This window comes from Mercurialis annua, linkage group LG1-X, assembly GCF_937616625.2.
Source record: "Mercurialis annua linkage group LG1-X, ddMerAnnu1.2, whole genome shotgun sequence".
Taxonomy (NCBI): domain Eukaryota; kingdom Viridiplantae; phylum Streptophyta; class Magnoliopsida; order Malpighiales; family Euphorbiaceae; genus Mercurialis; species Mercurialis annua.
Genome location: NC_065570.1, coordinates 42,637,930 through 42,660,119, shown reverse-complemented (window position 1 = coordinate 42,660,119; position 22,190 = coordinate 42,637,930). Strand labels below are relative to the sequence as shown.

The 22,190-nt window shown below is 34.3% G+C and overlaps 1 protein-coding gene across 1 annotated transcript; it reads right to left on the bottom strand.

Moving 5' to 3' along the window:
• Nucleotides 1–1,456: 1,456 nt before the first annotated feature.
• LOC126670164 (uncharacterized) lies at nucleotides 1,457–9,875 on the bottom strand. Its single transcript, XM_056104479.1, has 14 exons — nucleotides 9,650–9,875; nucleotides 9,237–9,526; nucleotides 8,947–9,104; nucleotides 8,549–8,837; nucleotides 8,193–8,453; nucleotides 7,957–8,143; nucleotides 7,656–7,714; nucleotides 6,655–7,566; nucleotides 3,467–3,508; nucleotides 2,571–2,584; nucleotides 2,118–2,244; nucleotides 1,914–1,985; nucleotides 1,585–1,724; nucleotides 1,457–1,538 (listed from the first exon to the last, which is right to left on the bottom strand). The coding sequence occupies exons 1-14, from the start codon at nucleotides 9,873–9,875 to the stop codon at nucleotides 1,457–1,459; spliced, it is 2,859 nt and encodes a 952-aa protein (XP_055960454.1).
• Nucleotides 9,876–22,190: the final 12,315 nt, after the last annotated feature.

Below are 22,190 nucleotides of genomic sequence, written 5' to 3'. Positions count from 1 at the left end.
CATATTCCTATTATACTTCTTAATTCTTCTTTCCTCTGTACTCATATGCATCTCTATAGCTATGTCAACTACTGACTTTTTCTTTCCTCTTTGCATGTATAGCTCAAAGGGTCCTTTAATACAAACTCACATTCTCTATACTTTTTTTTATGTATACATTATTCATGAAATTTAATAAATGGGTTTCTTATACTTGTATTTTTAAGCTACCATAACTTGTTTCTTGTGTCATTACTTTCTGTTTTAATTATTTCTTGACTTCTATACCTTTCTTTCTCGTTAAGCCCATCATAACTCTATATTCTTTTATATACCATTTACTCTATTTCCTTCTATTGCAAGTAATTTTTCTTCTTATCCTTATCACAAAATTCTTATCTGAATGCATCTATTCTTAATACGTCGCTTATCTCAAATGCTAGCTTACTCCGAGTTTTTCATTTGTCCTGACGTGCAAAACCTTCAGACCCTATACTTATATGATTACCGCTATATAACGTGTCTCAACCAGGGGCGAAGCCAAAAATTATATAATATGGGGGCAAATTTTATAATTTAGTACAAAATAAATAACTAAGGTGGTCAATATCCATAAAAATAAGTATAATATATACAATTTAAATTGATTAATACTACAAATTACTATAATTTTTTTTAAGAAGGTGGTCAATTGACCCCCTTCCCCTACAAGTGGCTTCGCCACTGGTCTCAACTTTCCATATTCAACGTTCGTGTCCTCATTTAAGAGCATTATCAATATTCCATAGCCATTATACTATATTTTATTAATCGTATATCAATTTTAACTCCATTATCAAAACGTTTCTTGTTAACATAACAAGTATGTTCCATACTTTTCACTCTTTGTCAGTCGAATTCAAAATTTGATGGCCCAACACTTAATATACATTCACCATACAAAAAATGCATTCCACAGTCCCCTGGTCAAAATTTCATAATCGCAAGGTTTAGTGTCGGAATTTCAAATTCCTAACTTACTTCATACAATACCTTTCGTCTATCTCTTAATTTTATTTATCATCTATTTCACACTATCCGCATCTATACGGAATTTACGTTAATAATCCTTAGTTAGTTATACTATATACCTCATATTCCCGTAGCTTGACTACCAGACTGGTTACTTCACACTACCACAACTCACCTCTTGTCTCAGCCAAACGCGCATGATGCATGTTCTACTAATGTATGAATCCATTTATTATTCTTTCCATTTAATGTGTTAATAATGATGCAATTCTATTCATGTCCTAACAATATTATATTACTATATCGGGTCTAGGCATAATTATGCTTTTAAAACCGCTTAGACAATCTATATCAATAAATTATAAACCTTTAACTTTGTAAGTTCTCTAGATCTTAAACTCTGTAACTTGGTAAGTTCTTCCACCTCTTTGAATCCACGCCATTCTGTCAATCATCCTTTAACGCTTCAATCGTATGACTTCGATAACATCTTCATGTCGTACGATGATTGATACTCTAACCTCGTTATCGAGTCGTATAAAAATCCACTATATAGTTCGCATGCAATATCACACATAGATCATAGACTTATACCTTAAACCAGAAGGCTGGAACGATAAAAACCCCCAAAGAGAACATGCAAAAGACATGATTCGAATCCTATGTGCTGCAGTAGTTCCTAGGTAGACTCTCACATAACACATATGTAAGCAATGGTATCCAGGACCATTGCTCTGATACCAACTTTGTCATGATCCAAATCCATGGGACGCAACCGGCGCTAGGGAATGAGGGTGGTAGCTCTGAAACCCGTAGCAAGCCTAAAACCATTAAAACAAAAATTGTGAAATAAATACATCATCATACATATAACGTTTTCAGAAAACTTATTTAAACAAAACGATCATAAACATCAAAATCACTTTCTGAAAATCATTGCATAAAAACTTAGAAATGAGGGTTTTACAAAGCGATACCACATATCCAACATTGCCCTGTTTCAAATCATGCAAATATATCATATAGCCCAGTTAAAATTACTTTGAACAGCTATACAAAGTTCTCAAATCAAAGCTTCATACATATAAAATAATGTAACAGAGTATATAAACATGTAAACCGTTTACTATAAAACTAGGTCTACTCCTGACGACTACTACAGCTCTAGAGAGGAACATAGCCTTCCAAGAATGCTTTGAACTGGGACTTCCGTAATATAGAATGGAAGCTCTACTACACAATACAAAATCAAACCTGAAATGAAAACACTGTGGGGAGATCAGACAACAAAAATGAGTTTGCATATACTAATGGTATTATAAAACATAAATCGCATATACTTATAACATATATAAAAGTAAACAAAATATTAGATCTGATCGAAATCTTAAATTCATATTGTTGCCTATTCGTATTATATTAAATCAATTCGATCTATGTGATATGGTCCCGAGATAGCTCAATCGAGTTAAGCGCTACCATCGCTTAATCCCAAGTTGTGAGTCCCGAGATAGTTCAACCGAGTTAACTCACTAGATACAAGTTTCGAGATAATTCCACCGAGTTAACCTCGTATATACCATACACAATCCTCCTTTCCATTTTACTGTATAAACAAGAGCTCATATCACAATGTAATCAAACATAGACATCTAGACTCATATCGACATCGGTGACCTCATAGTCCTATTGATACCCAATAAGTAGCTTGTTCTTTCAGATAATTATATTAGGTTTCGTAATAAAAAGCAAAATATTATATAATAAACATCATAATAAAAATCATAACATATCGATGCTTTAACTGAAATCATAATAAAGATATATCAAAATAACTTTTAAAAAATTAATACACAAATATAAATCGCAAACTCACAGGGACCGCTAATATTTCAAAATAAAATAATGCCCGATCGATCTGAAATATCTTTTAAAAACGTCAAGCGCTTCGACGTTTGATCGGATAAATTCGACGGTTTCAAAAATTATTTATAAATTCGTGTTATGGATAGATTTTTTTACTATTTGTATATATATTAAGGATGAAAGTTTGAAGAAATTTGGAGTGGAAAACAAGAGGAGGGACATGGTTACAGAGAGATTGATAAAAAATGAAGAAAAAAAAATAGTATATGTAAAGGAATGGGAGGATGAAGAAAGAAATGGAAGAAATTGATAAGGATTAGACCACCGCTTATCAATTTATCTCTAACCTTTCCTCCTTTTTTTATTTTTCTATTTTAAGTTTATTTTTTTTCCAACGTTTTTTTATATATGTATATATGATAAGTTTGTCCTTATAACTAACACGTCTTTAACCAATTTCATAATTATTCGTCCATAAAAAATACAGAAACTAATTTCAAATTTTGCAAAATTTTATCCAAAAATCCTATAAAATGTGAAACAAATAAAAATATAATTTTTATCCGCACGAAACTTATACTTTATTTTTTTGAGAAAATAACAAAATTACCAAAAATTGGGCTCCAATTACACCAATTGCCATTGAGCTCACCTATTTTACATTCATACCACAAAACACTAAAACTTTACACTCATGGCATCCCAATAAAATGATGACACGCGTCCGCATGATATAAGCAATAACAGAAAATCTTCCCCACGTGATCTGCGCTTCCTTCTCTCATAATTATAAGGTCGAACCAATCAGCTTATGACACGTGCCAATCTTCACATTTCATCCCTATTAACACAAGATTCTTGCCTTTTTAACAAAACTAAAATAAAAAAACAATCTGGACAATTATGAGTTGGTCAAGACCCATCAAATTAGAGAAAGCAATCAATATCCATTAAATTAATGAACTGGACAATCATGGAATGGAATCATTTGTTTTTTTTAATAACACAAACAATACTTATATATTTATTTATTTAAATTATGTCAAAAATTTATCAGTTCTATATACGATTTAAAATAATATTAATTTTGATTTTAAAAATCTAAATCTAAATAAATATATTAAATTCTAAAAATATAAAAATACATGATATATAAATGACATAATTCTAAAAAAATTATTATATGAACTAATTATCAGTTACATTGTTGATACATACCGAACACATCTCTAATGTATAGATGTATATTACTCGTTTAACCTAAATAAATAGTCCATGTCATTTATTATAATAAATGTATCGAAAATGTATATGAGTAAAAGATAACCCGCAAGCCAAGCGAATAATGGCGATGTCACATGTGGCACTTTTTTCTTCAAGTTGTTGTGTTCTTTTTTGCCTCGTCTTCCTCGATGTTATAGCTCCTCAAATCACAAAATATCTCTATGTCGGAGATATATCTATTAAGTTTATTTAAAAAGTGTATCTATCATGTATAAATTATATAACATAAAAAATATTTATCATGTATAAATCATGTATAAGTCATATTACAACTTTAAAAATATATTTATCATGTATCAAATATGTATAAGAGAAGTATCAAATATGTATCTGAAATGATAAATCAGTTATATAATATACCTAACATGTAAGCCAATATGTATCAGAGATGTATCCAAATGTATTAGAGATGTATCCAAAATGTATTTGAAATGCAATAAAGATGTGTCGCTCCATAACATCTACACTTAATTACTTTATTTATATATTTTTCTTACTACTCAATAAATTTAATAATACTAAAAAATAAAAATTAATTTATATATTTATTGATTTATATTAGGCTAACCATATTTTTAATGATAGAAAATTTATCTTTAATTGTAAAAAATATAATTTTATGAATTACTTACCGAATGCATTGTTGATACATATTGAATCTGCTTTAAAGCATAAATAATATATTTATCATGTATATATAAATTATGTATCAGCGATGTAGCTATCAAATATATTTATAAATATAATTTTAAAATATAAAAATACATTAAGGATATATACTTAATACAAGTTTGATGCATAAATTGTACATTAGAGATGTATATATTAAGTACATTTAAAAAATGTATCTATCATGTATAAAATATGTATCATCGATGTATTTAATACACGCATTTAAAAATTTACATTTTTAAATAGTAAATATACATCGTTGATACACATTATATAGAAATCAAAAAACAAAAATACATCTATCAATACATCGATGAGACACATTATATACAAATCAATAAACAAAAATACATCTATCATATATAAATTATGTAGTAAAAAAATGTATCTGTCATGTATAAATTATGTATCAGCGATGTATCTATAAAGTGCGTTAAAAATGTATCTATCATGTATAATTTATGTATCAGAGATATATACATATAAAAATGAACCGATCGAATCACTCCATTGATTCAATTAAATCGATAAAAATAAACGACAACAATCAAAAAAATTAATTAATACGGTTAATTAAACTCCAATTTTAATATATCTAATTCGCTTTCTCGATTCAAGATTTTGAAAATGTATTTTATATATATATATATATATATATATATATATATATATAATATGTAATAAAACTAAAAAAAGATGTATAAGAAAACAATAAAAAGGGTACAAACGATCGAATATATAGTATATTGGAGATGTATAAAATATGATCAATTGTTCAATCCTCCGATTTGATATATAAACAAGTTCTATCAACACAATTAAATTAATAAAAAGAGAGATAGAATAAAACAAGTGATAAGTTGTTGAATGGTTATTCAATAATATGTGCTAATGATATATGTAATATGTGATCAATAACCATTCAATATTTTAACATTGAGAAATAAAAAAAACATTTAATACTTTGATTTTAAGAGATGGTCAAAGTTAAAAGTTAAAACCAAAGATTCAAATTTTGTCAATTTTTGACCATGTGAACTTGTTCAATTGTTGTGAAATTGCATTAGCAATATCTAATTATCAACTGTTTACCTATAATTTGGCATTAAATCACGTGGATGTAACTCTTCCCACATAAGTGTCCGCGTGATCAGAAGATTTTGTTAGTTTCATTATCAGCGGACATGTGTCATTAGTTTATAGGTGCTAGTTATTAATTAGAAGCATATAGACCAAATCATCAATGATGTCCCTATTCTGTTGGAATGATGCCAGTAAAAGAAAACTGCTCATTGTAACATTAAATGTAAACATTTTAAGAAAATGGTATAGTGCGAAAACAAAGTCTATTTTATGAGTTTTCTTGTTATTTTCTCTAATTTGTTTTACTAATTTTTATTGCTATTTGAGTTCCCGCTCAGTCCTACTTGATAAAATAAATTACATTCAAGATTTATAAAATTTTGATGGTAACTTCTTAAAATTATTTTACAAATATTAACATAAAAATTATTAACTCGGGACTTATAAATTATTTTATTTTAATTTATAAACTTTTTCTTCGTCTCGCTCGTACTTGTTTTAATTAATAATGATTTTTCAATTAAATTATTTTTTTGCGATAAGTAAAATAGACCCATTTTGGTCCTAATCCTTAATATTTTAACATGATTTGAACTTCCTCAATTTTTAATAACCCAAATTCGGACACGTTGCAATACGTATTTTTTTTTGGATAAATGATAGATTTATTATGCACTAACACAAGGACTGGAAGGCAAAATATCCAAAAAAAAGGATCGCTAAAAAAGAAGCAACAAAAAAATCCAAACATCTATATACATCATTTCCGCTATAAAGAAATTGAGGATGAAAAGAAGAACAAAAGTGAACCGCCTTGCCAATACATAAGTAAGCTAGAGACTCATGAGAACTCTCCATACCATTGAAAACCCTATTATTGCGAGATATCCAAAGCTCCCAAATTCCGAAGAACCAAATAAGACGCCATAAATCCTTGAACGATGGATGAGAATAAGACGTCCATAATATGAAGAACTGAGACACCGAAGCCGGCGAGACCCAAAAAATGTCACACTTTGACAAAATAAAGCACCAAAATTTCCATGCAAAACGGCAATGGAAAATAATGTGCATATTCGATTCTTCCAAATTGCACACCAAACAACCAATAAGACTCGGATCAATGATACCTCTAGCAACCAAAGAAGCATTCGAAAAAATTCTATCATTAATAAGAAGCCAAGAAAAAAATTGAATTCGTGGCAGAATTTTCCACTTCCATAAAGCTGGAATTAAATTACTATCCCGTAAATTCAAAAAGATCCCATGCACACCAATTTTTTGCTGCAAAATAAAAGAAATGTTTCTAGATTTGAAGGCATTAATCTTACCTTTCCAGTAGAAGACATCATTCCTATTGGCATCCATACTGACATTTGAAACTTCCATTTCCAAATCTTGCAGCAGCTGCTGCTCTCCTATGCGCAGCCGATGGTTCCAATTAAATTGGAATTGAGGCGTGGAAGCTGACCACTGCCGCTGCTCATTGACCGTAACAATTTTTTCTCTTGACAAAGCAAATAAACCAGGGAACCGAACCGCAAGAGGAGAAGAACCAGACCAAGTGTCTTGCCAAAAATAAATTCCATAACCATTACCAATTTTTACCGAAACTCCCTCTGAAAAAAATAGACCAAATATCTGAATTTTTATCTCAAAGATTATGAATTCCTTTCCAAAGATGAGAAAGATTTTTAAAATTACAATTTTCAAAATCATACCAAGAACGAATTGAGCTACTATTAATGACCACAAAATACCATAGAGAATTTCCCTTCAACCGAAGCTTCCATAACCATTTGCATAGAAGGCTCTGATTCTTAACACGAAAAGGGATCAAATTTAAACCTCCTTAATCATAAGGAAGGCAAACTTTAACCCAAGAAATCTTGCAAACACATTTACCAACCGGATTACCATACCATAAGAAACGCTTCATAAAACGATCCAAAGAAGAAATAATTTACTGCGGGATAACCAGAGAGCCAATATAATAAACCGGAAGGCTATGTAAAACCGACTTAATCAAAATCAATCTGCCAGCCGGAGAGAGAAAATTACCTTTCCATAAATCTAATTGATCTGAAAACCTTGAGACAACAGGCTTCCAAAGCGATGCTTTAATAGGTCTAGTCGAGAGCGGTAGGCCAAGATAAGTAATAGGAAATTTCTCAACCGAACAATTAAGAATAACTGAAGCAGTAGCAAGGGACTTGTCAGCTACATTAATGCCCAAGATAGAGCTCTTCTTGTAGTTAATAGAGAGGCCAGAGACAGTCTCAAAACACCGAAGAAACCCGCAGCAAGTTCCTCAGCATATCAAAATCTTGAGGAATAAAGAGCAGAGTATCATCAGCAAATTGAAGGATAGAAACCGGATCAACATATCCATCAATTTGGACCCCATCAAACAAACCAAGACCAACTGCCTTACTAATCATAGCTTTGAGGCCTTCCACAGCTAGAACAAACAACATAGGCGATAACGGATCCCCTTGCCTCACTCCTTTCCCCATAGAGAAATTCTTAGTTGGACTCCCATTAATGAGAACCGATTGCTGAGAAGAATTAAAGATAGCCGAAATCCAGTTCAGCCACACAGGATCAAAATTCATTCTCCCTAACATCTGAAGAATAAAATCTCAAGAAATACAATCAAAAGCCTTAAAAGTTTCTCCTTACGGCGAGAAGCAATGTGAATAATTTCTGAAGCTATTATATGCCAGTCATGGATATTCCGACCTCTGATAAATCCAAATTGATTTTCTGAGACAAGCTGAGGAAGCAAAGGAGAAAGCCTATTGGCTAGCACTTTCGGAATCAAATTGAAGATACCATTAATCAAACTTATAGGTCTAAAATCCGAAATATTAGAGGCTCCCTGAACTTTCGGAATAAGAACAAGAAAAGCAGTATTGATACCTGGCGGAAAAGCTCCTGTACTGTGAAAATAGTGAAAAATCTCCAGAATGTTAGATTTAATAATACTCCAAACTTTCTTGTAGAAATAATAATTAAACCCATCTGGACCAGGAGCTTTATTATCCTCACAACTCTTTAGAGTTAGAAAAATCTCCTCTTCTGAAAAAAGGAGCAACCAAGGCCAAAGAATGAGAATCATAGAGGCAGTGAAGAGGTAAGCTATCAAGAGAAAAAGGAACCCCACTATTCATGTTGTAAAGTTTTTTATAAAATAAAAAAACTTGCTCCTTAACATCACAAGGATTAACATAAGTAGTATTCTCCACAGTAATCTCAGAGATCAAGTTACTTCTTGAGTGTATCGAGGCAATGGAGTGAAAAAATTTGGTATTCTTGTCCCCATTAAGATTTCAATTCACCCTTGATTTTTGATGCCAAAGTGATTCCAATTGCTTAGAAACCCGATAACTCTCCGATTGAAGAGAAGAAAGCCGCTCCCTATCCAACTCAGAGAGATCAGAGATGTCAGCTGCCGAATCCAGCTCATGAATAGATTGATGAATGCCCTCAAGATTGTTGTTCAAATTGCCGAATACCTGATGATTCCACCCCTTAATCTGAACTCTAAGTTCCCGCAGCGTGCAAACTAAATCCCCTATGACCGTTGCTTTGATATTTGCCCAAGAAGTCGCAACAAAAGATTCAAAATCTTTATGCTCCCATCAAACATTAATAGATCTGAAAGGCTTCGGACCCCAATCTGTAATAACCTTTGAACGAAACAAAAGCGGAATATGATCCGAATAGTTCCTAGGCAAAGCTGATAAGATACAATTCGGCCACGCAACCAAAATATCTGCTGAAACAAAACACCTATCAATTTTTGATTTTGAAACAGAATTCTGCCATGTAAAAAAACGACCTTGTAAAGGCGATTCAATCAAATTCGAGCTATGAATAAAATCTGCAAAAAGCTGCATAGATGGAGAAAAGATACTGCAGTTTAATCTCTCTGTAGGAGAAAGCACCTTATTAAAGTCACCCAAAAGAATACACATTCTATTTGTCACAATTATTTCTAGAATAAAGCTCCAAAATTCAGCTCGCTCCCTAGAACAATTACTAGCATAAATGCAAATAATTCTGACAGGTAAAGAATCCCACAAAAAATCAAAAAATAAGCCATCTATCTCCTTTTGAAATTGAGACAGGCAAAATAGCTTTATTATCCCAAATACAAATGATACCTCCTGGCACTCCAGTAGAGGGCGAATAACAATACTCAAAATCAAGATTGGGCCGAAGCCGACAAACTAAAAAATCATCAAACACCTCCTTCTTGGTTTCAATAAGACAAATAAGAGATAAAGCATTCTTATTAATCAAAGAGCGAATAATCCTTTGCTTTCTAGAAAGAGCCAAACCACCACGACAATTATTATATGCTAGAGGTCTGAATGCGTATAGGATTGTCTGTTTGTTTTGGTTGCATTAAATATGTTATATAATTGTAAAATTTGAGAAGTATGATTATGCTGGATACAAGTTTGTCATTAACTGATTATGTTTGATTAGACAGTTTGTAGATAAATTTTGATAATTAAGGAAGTTGACAGTTTGCTTACCTAGGACTGATTATATCCAATGGTTTAGAGATGTGACGATTAAATTGAGACGATGAGATAAAAGATGTGATAAAAGTTTTGCTAGGCACTTTGGTGCCGGGATATTCTCAGAAGCAAAGAATATCATGTGCGTTTTTACTAGACACTGGGATGGTATCGGGACACTAATGTGTTTGGTATCTTGTGCGATATTTATTATTAATATGATTTTTAATGGCCGACAAACCATTGGATATGATTCAGATAGGTTAAGCAGGACCCTAATTAAAGAAATAAAATAAATAATGAATTCATTTGTCTGATTGTATATTTGGGATGGGTATATGAGAGTTGATGAGTTTATGGTTTGATTAAATGATATTATGTTGTTTGTTTTGTTTGTTGTTGTCATTTATATATATATATATATATATATAAATAGCTATATTCTATTGAGTAGGCAACTCACCCCTTGTCACCTATTTTTCAGGAGATAGACCTGTAATACCCCAAAGTAATTAATTATTTAATTGGACCACGTGTCCAGTTTTGAGACGCCGAAGTGGCGATATCGGAAGATTTTCCGATAAGATTTAGATAAATAAGTTTTAAGTAGGTCGGTTCTGAGAGGTTTATAATGACGTAATTAATATTATCTCCTAGCTAGAAAGTTGGAATTGGAATAAAAAGGGGAAATGTCAAGAAAAGCCCCAAAATGAAGTTCAAGGACTAAAGTGGTAATTTAGCCACTACGTCTCAAAAATGGATATTTATAAGTTTTGACGGGAAAATATTAATATTGGAATTCGTATTGTTTATTGGATATAAATAATACGTATGAAAATTGGTTAAAAGATTAATCAATTTAGTTATGGACTAAATTGAACAAAAGAAAAGTTCAGAAGATAATTTGTAACAAAGAAAGAAAACAAGGATCAAATAATCCTTTTAACCTTGATATATAAGGAATTGATTATGAAAGAAAGGATCAGGAGGAGAAGAGAAAAGAAAGATCGAGAAAATTGAATTCATTTCGCCGATACACTTCGTCACTTCGCCGTTTCGCCGTTCGACGTCCGTTTCAGACGATTTTTGCGTCGATCACTTCGGAATTCAGTCCTCTACCTTTCCCAAGCTTCAAACTAAGGTAAGTTTGACGTTTTTATGGTGAAAAATGGATAAATGATGGCTGTTTTGGGCGTGTGACGTGCGATTGGATCGAATTCGCTTTAATCACGTCGTTATCGTCGTTTTTGATGGTTTTTAATATGGGTTTAGTGTTTAAATGATGTGGGTATGTATTGGTATGAGTTTTGGATGTTTTGGAGCCTCGGAAATGGTCTGGAAGCGCCGGAAAAACGTCGTACACGTCGGTGCACGACGTGCTGCACTTCAGCACGTCGTGCTGGCGCACGACGTGCACCACAAGGGTGCACGACGTGCCCTTCACAAAAATTGAAGGGCACGACATGCCAAGCTAGCACGACGTGCCCTACCCCGACCAGAACCTCCGTGGGACTTCCGGGAGTGAAAATGAGCCTCCGATAGCTTGATTTGGGCATGAAACTCAGTCAAATGTTTTAAAATGAATATAAAACATTATAGAAATGAATGTTAATATGATAAGTAAGAATTCAGTTAAGAAAGTTATATAATTCTCGAGTACGAGGAATAGTACTCGATAAGTCGTAAGTACGACTAAGGATCATTGAGTATACGAGCGAACTAGAAGTGGAATCTAATGAAACTAAACCCTAAAACTTAAAAGTATTATACGTATAGGAATACGAGATTCACGTCTAATCAGTAAACGTTAATTATTTATCAGACGTGTCAGCGAGCAGAGAGGTCAGTAGACGTGGACTAGCGAGGGCATATCATTTCATAGACCACGTCATTGATTGGATTGCGGTCACTGTGAGTTGTACTTTTACTTTCATGTATTATATATATTAAAATTATTTTATGAAAATATATATATATTGTTTTCATGCATCGCATTATATACAATTGATTGGATGTTATATGTTTATTTAATTTCTATATGCGAGAACTAGTATGCGATCCGAAGAAACTAGCTACCTATTGGGTGTCAATAGGCTGTGTGATCACCAGTATCGAGTCAGTCTAGTATGTTTGCATTGAGAAATGACTTGACACAGCTGGGAGCTGATGATGATTATGAAATTTACGATTGGGTATATGATTTCGATACGAGAGTGAACTCGGCTACGGTGTAGCCTGGAAGTCCCCGTATCTAGTGGCTGGGCCACCAGCGAGTTGGACTCGCAATTGATATTTACGATTGGGTTGAATGATATATGATTATTCGAGAGATGTGTCGCATGCTAGGATATTAGTTTCACACGGATCAAATACATGTTTATATGTTTTATATTAATATTTTCTTGAGATGCGATGCTATGTTTTTATATTAATACTGTTAGTAAATGTCAACTCACTCAGTATTTCCCCAAATACTGACCCCTCACCTTTGATGTCTTTCAGGTGCTTAGCTTGTGGACTTAGCTAGAGGCCAATTTTGAAGTCCAAAAGTCAGCTGTATATGTTAGTTTCTGACTTCTGTGAGTGCTGCAGTAGTGGTCCTGTGTCGATAGTATAATAGCCTGGACAGCAGTTCATTTTGATTGTATATATTAACTGCTGTTATTGTTTTATATGCATTTTGATAGGCTACGTGTTTAGTATATGATCCACGGCCCCAGGTGCCGGTGAGATGTTTGAAACACTAACTGATGTATATAGTACCGCGAGGCCAGTTCGTACAGGGTACGGTAACTAGAGCCCGCGAGGTTTTGAAACAGTTAGTGTATATGATTGATCATATGATATACACATAAAAGTGTTGCTTTCGTTGTTTAAATGTTAAATGTTTAATGTATTCATTTATTAATTGCGAAAAATAAATTGTGATTTTAAGGCTTGCTACGGGTTCCGGAGCTACCACTCCCGTTCCCTAGCGCCGGTTGCGGCTCAATATTTTGGGTCGTGACAATGTTGGTATCAGAGCAGTTGGTCCAGTTACCACTGCAAGTTTGTTTTGATGCTTGTTTGAGAGCAGATGGTCCAGTTACCACTGCTAGATTTGTCTGATTGTCTGTTTGACATGAGATATTCTGTCAGTAAGTATACCTAGGAACTACTGCAGCAAGAGAGTCGGACCTTAGTTGTCTGCATTTGTTTGATGTGTGCATCAGTGATATGTTATAGAACGCGCGCGAATCAAGGCTATTAAGCTAATAAATGATTAGTATATGTATACACAGACGATTGAGGCAATTAAGTGTGTATTGCTCGTGTAAGGAATATTAGGTGATTCTATATTTGTGAATTAGGTATAGACTAATTGAAAGTTTAATGTTTGTGATTCCTTATGAGATGATACTGAAGTTAAGCAAGGAAAAAGAGGGCTTAGATGGTCGTTGGCGTTTGGAACTGTTTCTTTTTAGTATGTCTGGGCAGAACAGAGCTTAGTCACATGCTGCAGAGGAATGGGAGGAAGCGCCTCCTATCTGTAAAATGGTTACATGTCAGTATCTGGGATTGGCAGTTCTTCTAGAGTTAGGGGTAGAACCCACCCATCAGAGATATAGTACAGTAAAGAAAGTGAGGAGAACCCTGAGGAGGATCCAGAGGAGGACTTAGAAGAAGAAGAATTGTTAGACGAGTCAGGCGTCAAGGATTACCGAAGTGAACATTTCTGGTCCACTGTTCGGAGGTACCGCAATTTGAGAAAAGATGGAGTGTTAGCAAATGGCCATGCACAAGTGGTTCTGAATCAGGTTAGGAGGCAGATGCGCTCATTCTCTAGGGGAATACTACCAGCGGGACTGTATTCCATTGACTTTTTATGTATAGTCGAAGGAATTCCAGACCTTGATATAGATAATGAGACAATCAACTGTAGGTATGTAAGAGGATTAGGACCAGAGTATGATGAGCTAAATGAGCATGTTCACGAGCACTTTGGGACGCTCACTATGATGGCTCGTAGGATCGAGGGTGACCGCGAGTGGGATGGCAATCCTGTTCGACCCTACTTTTTCAAACGTGCGTTTTATCGAGGTTATACTAGTCGATCCTCTGGTATTAGGACTAACCCCCACTTCGTGCATAGAGGCGGAGGCAGCTCTAGTAGAAGAGTTAGGGGTCGACAAACAAGCGTAGCTATTAGGAAACCTAGTGTCCCATATTAGACAACCCCGGTATCAAATGATTAATATGCTTTGAGTATTTGTCTTTATATGTTGCATTGCTGTGTATATGTTCACTGCATGGCATGATAGAGCATAATGAGTAGAGCATACCTATAGGATAATACCTCAAATAGGCAGGGCCTATAGGAAGCGATATCGATAAACACACGCTTAAGAAGTGAATATATAAACATAACTTACAAAAACAATAACATAATAAACGATAAATAATACATTTATCGCGAACGTAATTCCTGTGTTACGTTCTAGAAGTCGTGAAAGAAAAGATGAAATACTGAAAAGGAAATTTGATATGAAAGAACTGATACCTACACTCATAAGTGATGTGTACCAATATCTATACTTGTACATGGTATGATACAAGTATAGTAAAGAGGTGACAATAGTAATTACGGCTATAAGAAGTTTCAGAATGAACTGGGTTATCGGAAATATGGAGAAAGAAGGAGTAGTGTTAACAGAAGAATAGTCAGTAAAACGACAGAAAGTGACAGCAATACAAAAATTTGTAATATACCCAATAACAATAAAGAAAGCCGTTAATAGTCGCAGAGTGTACAGTCTGGAGTAAACTTACGTTCTACGAAAAGTATGAAAGATTTTTAAAAAAATTCAAAGTACAATTGTGCTCAGTCATCGCATATGACATCACATAATCACGATAGGAATGCATAAAAGAATAATTTTCAAAGCATAGATCATGCATCATATTTTCGCAATGATGAAGAAAATGCGGTTTCGAGCAACTCTTTGGTGATGAGAGGTGTCATCACTCTGAGCTAAAAAAAATGATTTAAAGTGCTAGCTAGCCAAAGAATGTTTTGAAATCATTTGTTGAGTATGTGAACTCAGATGTGAAACTCTGCGACGAATAACAAAAGATTCTTAATAAGTAAGAATAATACTCGTAAAATAAATCTCAATAAAAGAGATAAGCCATCTTAACGTATAATTGCAATAAAGCTAACGAAGCTAAGGTAAAATACGAATAAGAAGTTATCGCTGGAGGACATATGCAATCAAGATATGATGCGTATATTCTATTGAGTAGGCAACTCACCCCTTGTCACCTATTTTTCAGGAGATAGACCTGTAATACCCCAAAGTAATTAATTATTTAATTGGACCACGTGTCCAGTTTTGAGACGCCGAAGTGGCGATATCGGAAGATTTTCCGATAAGATTTAGATAAATAAGTTTTAAGTAGGTCGGTTCTGAGAGGTTTATAATGACGTATTTAATATTATCTCCTAGCTAGAAAGTTGGAATTGGAATAAAAAGGGGAAATGTCAAGAAAAGCCCCAAAATGAAGTTCAGGGACTAAAGTGGTAATTTAGCCACTACGTCTCAAAAATGGATATTTATAAGTTTTGACGGGAAAATATTAATATTGGAATTCGTATTGTTTATTGGATATAAATAATACGTATGAAAATTGGTTAAAAGATTAATCAATTTAGTTATGGACTAAATTGAACAAAAGAAAAGTTCAGAAGATAATTTGTAACAAAGAAAGAAAACAAGGATCAAATAATCCTTTTAACCTTGATATATAAGGAATTGATTATGAAAGAAAGGATCAGGAGGAGAAGAGAAAAGAAAGATCGAGAAAATTGAATTTATTTCGCCGATACACTTCGTCACTTCGCCGTTTCGCCGTTCGACGTCCGTTTCGGACGATTTTTGCGTCGATCTCTTCGGAATTCAGTCCTCTACCTTTCCCAAGCTTCAAACTAAGGTAAGTTTGACGTTTTTATGGTGAAAAATGGATAAATGATGGCTGTTTTGGGCGTGTGACGTGCGATTGGATCGAATTCGCTTTAATCACGTCGTTATCGTCGTTTTTGATGGTTTTTAATATGGGTTTAGTGTTTAAATGATGTGGGTATGTATTGGTATGAGTTTTGGATGTTTTGGAGCCTCGGAAATGGTCTGGAAGCGCCGGAAAAACGTCGTACACGTCGGTGCACGACGTGCTGCACTTCAGCACGTCGTGCTGGCGCACGACGTGCACCACAAGGGTGCACGACGTGCCCTTCACAAAAATTGAAGGGCACGACGTGCCAAGCTAGCACGACGTGCCCTACCTCGACCAGAACCTCCGTGGGACTTCCGGGAGTGAAAATGAGCCTCCGATAGCTTGATTTGGGCATGAAACTCAGTCAAATGTTTTAAAATGAATATAAAACATTATAGAAATGAATGTTAATATGATAAGTAAGAATTCAGTTAAGAAAGTTATATAATTCTCGAGTACGAGGAATAGTACTCGATAAGTCGTAAGTACGACTAAGGATCATTGAGTATACGAGCGAACTAGAAGTGGAATCTAATGAAACTAAACCCTAAAACTTAAAAGTATTATACGTATAGGAATACGAGATTCACGTCTAATCAGTAAACGTTAATTATTTATCAGACGTGTCAGCGAGCAGAGAGGTCAGTAGACGTGGACTAGCGAGGGCATATCATTTCATAGACCACGTCATTGATTGGATTGCGGTCACTGTGAGTTGTACTTTTACTTTCATGTATTATATATATTAAAATTATTTTATGAAAATATATATATATTGTTTTCATGCATCGCATTATATACAATTGATTGGATGTTATATGTTTATTTAATTTCTATATGCGAGAACTAGTATGCGATCCGAAGAAACTAGCTACCTATTGGGTGTCAATAGGCTGTGTGATCACCAGTATCGAGTCAGTCTAGTATGTTTGCATTGAGAAATGACTTGACACAGCTGGGAGCTGATGATGATTATGAAATTTACGATTGGGTATATGATTTCGATACGAGAGTGAACTCGGCTACGGTGTAGCCTGGAAGTCCCCGTATCTAGTGGCTGGGCCACCAGCGAGTTGGACTCGCAATTGATATTTACGATTGGGTTGAATGATATATGATTATTCGAGAGATGTGTCGCATGCTAGGATATTAGTTTCACACGGATCAAATACATGTTTATATGTTTTATATTAATATTTTCTTGAGATGCGATGCTATGTTTTTATATTAATACTGTTAGTAAATGTCAACTCACTCAGTATTTCCCCAAATACTGACCCCTCACCTTTGATGTCTTTCAGGTGCTTAGCTTGTGGACTTAGCTAGAGGCCAATTTTGAAGTCCAGAAGTCAGTTGTATATGTTAGTTTCTGACTTCTGTGAGTGCTGCAGTAGTGGTCCTGTGTCGATAGTATAATAGCCTGGACAGCAGTTCATTTTGATTGTATATATTAACTGATGTTATTGTTTTATATGCATTTTGATAGGCTACGTGTTTAGTATATGATCCACGGCCCCAGGTGCCGGTGAGATGTTTGAAACACTAACTGATGTATATAGTACCGCGAGGCCAGTTCGTACAGGGTACGGTAACTAGAGCCCGCGAGGTTTTGAAACAGTTAGTGTATATGATTGATCATATGATATACACATAAAAGTGTTGCTTTCGTTGTTTAAATGTTAAATGTTTAATGTATTCATTTATTAATTGCGAAAAATAAATTGTGATTTTAAGGCTTGCTACGGGTTCCGGAGCTACCACTCCCGTTCCCTAGCGCCGGTTGCGGCTCAATATTTTGGGTCGTGACAATGTTGGTATCAGAGCAGTTGGTCCAGTTACCACTGCAAGTTTGTTTTGATGCTTGTTTGAGAGCAGATGGTCCAGTTACCACTGCTAGATTTGTCTGATTGTCTGTTTGACATGAGATATTCTGTCAGTAAGTATACCTAGGAACTACTGCAGCAAGAGAGTCGGACCTTAGTTGTCTGCATTTGTTTGATGTGTGCATCAGTGATATGTTATAGAACGCGCGCGAATCAAGGCTATTAAGCTAATAAATGATTAGTATATGTATACACAGACGATTGAGGCAATTAAGTGTGTATTGCTCGTGTAAGGAATATTAGGTGATTCTATATTTGTGAATTAGGTATAGACTAATTGAAAGTTTAATGTTTGTGATTCCTTATGAGATGATACTGAAGTTAAGCAAGGAAAAAGAGGGCTTAGATGGTCGTTGGCGTTTGGAACTGTTTCTTTTTAGTATGTCTGGGCAGAACAGAGCTTAGTCACATGCTGCAGAGGAATGGGAGGAAGCGCCTCCTATCTGTCAGAATGGTTACATGTCAGTATCTGGGATTGGCAGTTCTTCTAGAGTTAGGGGTAGAACCCACCCATCAGAGATATAGTACAGTAAAGAAAGTGAGGAGAACCCTGAGGAGGATCCAGAGGAGGACTTAGAAGAAGAAGAATTGTTAGACGAGTCAGGCGTCAAGGATTACCGAAGTGAACATTTCTGGTCCACTGTTCGGAGGTACCGCAATTTGAGAAAAGATGGAGTGTTAGCAAATGGCCATGCACAAGTGGTTCTGAATCAGGTTAGGAGGCAGATGCGCTCATTCTCTAGGGGAATACTACCAGCGGGACTGTATTCCATTGACTTTTTATGTATAGTCGAAGGAATTCCAGACCTTGATATAGATAATGAGACAATCAACTGTAGGTATGTAAGAGGATTAGGACCAGAGTATGATGAGCTAAATGAGCATGTTCACGAGCACTTTGGGACGCTCACTATGATGGCTCGTAGGATCGAGGGTGACCGCGAGTGGGATGGCAATCCTGTTCGACCCTACTTTTTCAAACGTGCGTTTTATCGAGGTTATACTAGTCGATCCTCTGGTATTAGGACTAACCCCCACTCCGTGCATAGAGGCGGAGGCAGCTCTAGTAGAAGAGTTAGGGGTCGACAAACAAGCGTAGCTATTAGGAAACCTAGTGTCCCATATTAGACAACCCCGGTATCAAATGATTAATATGCTTTGAGTATTTGTCTTTATATGTTGCATTGCTGTGTATATGTTCACTGCATGGCATGATAGAGCATAATGAGTAGAGCATACCTATAGGATAATACCTCAAATAGGCAGGGCCTATAGGAAGCGATATCGATAAACACACGCTTAAGAAGTGAATATATAAACATAACTTACAAAAACAATAACATAATAAACGATAAATAATACATTTATCGCGAACGTAATTCCTGTGTTACGTTCTAGAAGTCGTGAAAGAAAAGATGAAATACTGAAAAGGAAATTTGATATGAAAGAACTGATACCTACACTCATAAGTGATGTGTACCAATATCTATACTTGTACATGGTATGATACAAGTATAGTAAAGAGGTGACAATAGTAATTACGGCTATAAGAAGTTTCAGAATGAACTGGGTTATCGGAAATATGGAGAAAGAAGGAGTAGTGTTAACAGAAGAATAGTCAGTAAAACGACAGAAAGTGACAGCAATACAAAAATTTGTAATATACCCAATAACAATAAAGAAAGCCGTTAATAGTCGCAGAGTGTACAGTCTGGAGTAAACTTACGTTCTACGAAAAGTATGAAAGATTTTTAAAAAAATTCAAAGTACAATTGTGCTCAGTCATCGCATATGACATCACATAATCACGATAGGAATGCATAAAAGAATAATTTTCAAAGCATAGATCATGCATCATATTTTCGCAATGATGAAGAAAATGCGGTTTCGAGCAACTCTTTGGTGATGAGAGGTGTCATCACTCTGAGCTAAAAAAAATGATTTAAAGTGCTAGCTAGCCAAAGAATGTTTTGAAATCATTTGTTGAGTATGTGAACTCAGATGTGAAACTCTGCGACGAATAACAAAAGATTCTTAATAAGTAAGAGTAATACTCGTAAAATAAATCTCAATAAAAGAGATAAGCCATCTTAACGTATAATTGCAATAAAGCTAACGAAGCTAAGGTAAAATATGAATAAGAAGTTATCGCTGGAGGACATATGCAATCAAGATATGATGCGTTGGCAATGACTAGAGGACACAATATTTATCCTCATATTAGGACAAAGGACGTGATGACAAAGAGTTATGTTAGAAGAAAGAAAAAGTAAAGGATACAAAATGATAAAGAATAAAATGATTATCTTTATGTCAAGATAAGTAAGGTAGCGATCAAGAATCATCTCGGAGGAAAAAAGAGTAAGAGTACAACGGACGATGGAGACGATGATATTGAATGATGAATATCAAGTGATATTTAAAGAATATATAACTTTATCAATATAAGTGTTTGAAGATACAAAAATAGAAAGAGGAAGGATACGGACGATGAAGAAGATAATCCAGTAAGATGTGAAGGTTCGAAGTTGGACAGATCAAGAGAGATAATGATGCTAATTGACTGAGATTAAGTGAAGTCACTAGTATCAGCATTAAGAGTTATAAATTGCGATAACAGAAAGGAAACAAGTTAAGTTTAAAATTCTAGTATAAGGAAAAAGGCACATGTATAAGCATAAGTGTCAGTAAATGTAAGAATGATGGATAATATGAAAAAAAAAGTATAATGAAGGAACTCATATACCCTTGAATTTGGTAAGGTGGTTAGGGAAATGGAAAGATTTAAGAATACGTCAAAGGGATTATCAGAATAGAATAGCAATAATGGAGCTATTATAAAGAGAGGAAAAACGTAAAGAATACAGTAAGTAAAGGGTAATATGATACTTCATTGCTATTGAACAGATAGGAATGAATTACATCTAAAAAGCCATGGTATTATAAAGACGAAGTCAGTTCTAGTACAAAGGAATCAAGTTGTTTAAAAGACAAATAGAACCATGTTATAAGTATTAATGAGGCATAAAGTATATAGGACAACAGAAATTGAAATTACTCCCAATTGTTTTGGAAGTTATAAGGTTAAGTACAATCTAAATGTTAAGGGCAGTCAGAAAAACACTTCAAGAAGAAAATGAGAAACAGAATAAGGATAAGCTATGAAACGATCATGACCAGTACGAAGATGATATCTTGAAGAGCGAAAATAAGGTCGTAAGACTATTCGAAAATAAGAAGCAGAAGTGTAAGATGAAATAGAAAGTTGTTTATACTGTAAGAAGAAGTTACGATAAAGAAAGTGATAAAAACCTATAGAATTATCGGATTTAAAACAACTTAAGTATAAAAGGAGATAAGTTATTAAGGATCTATTGGATCAGCTAGATCCTAAAAGTAAGAATGAAGTTGAACAAAGGTTAGTTAGTGAGAAGGATTCTAGAGACAGTTAATGGTCAAAGAAACATATGAGACTCTTATGAGGTCATCATAGATAAGGAATCGTGAAGTAAAGAAAAGACAACTTTGACTGATGAATTAATAAGAGACTCGAGACGAACTTTAAAGAAGTAATAAAGAAAGGTAAGAGAAATAAGAATGCATTTAGTACCGGTCAAGGAAAGCAGCTGTACAAAATACATGATTAACAGAAACAATGTAAAGGACACGATAACTTAAAGGAGAAAAGAAAAGAGAAGCTAATGACAGAAAGAGGTGGATTGGACACAACTTCGCTAAGAAACAGCGATTAAGGTAGATAAAATGTAGTTTGAAGAGAGCTAATTGACGAAGGAATTACGTGGTGAATGGTCGAAGAGAGAAATAGGAATTAAAGACAATCGTCTAAAGC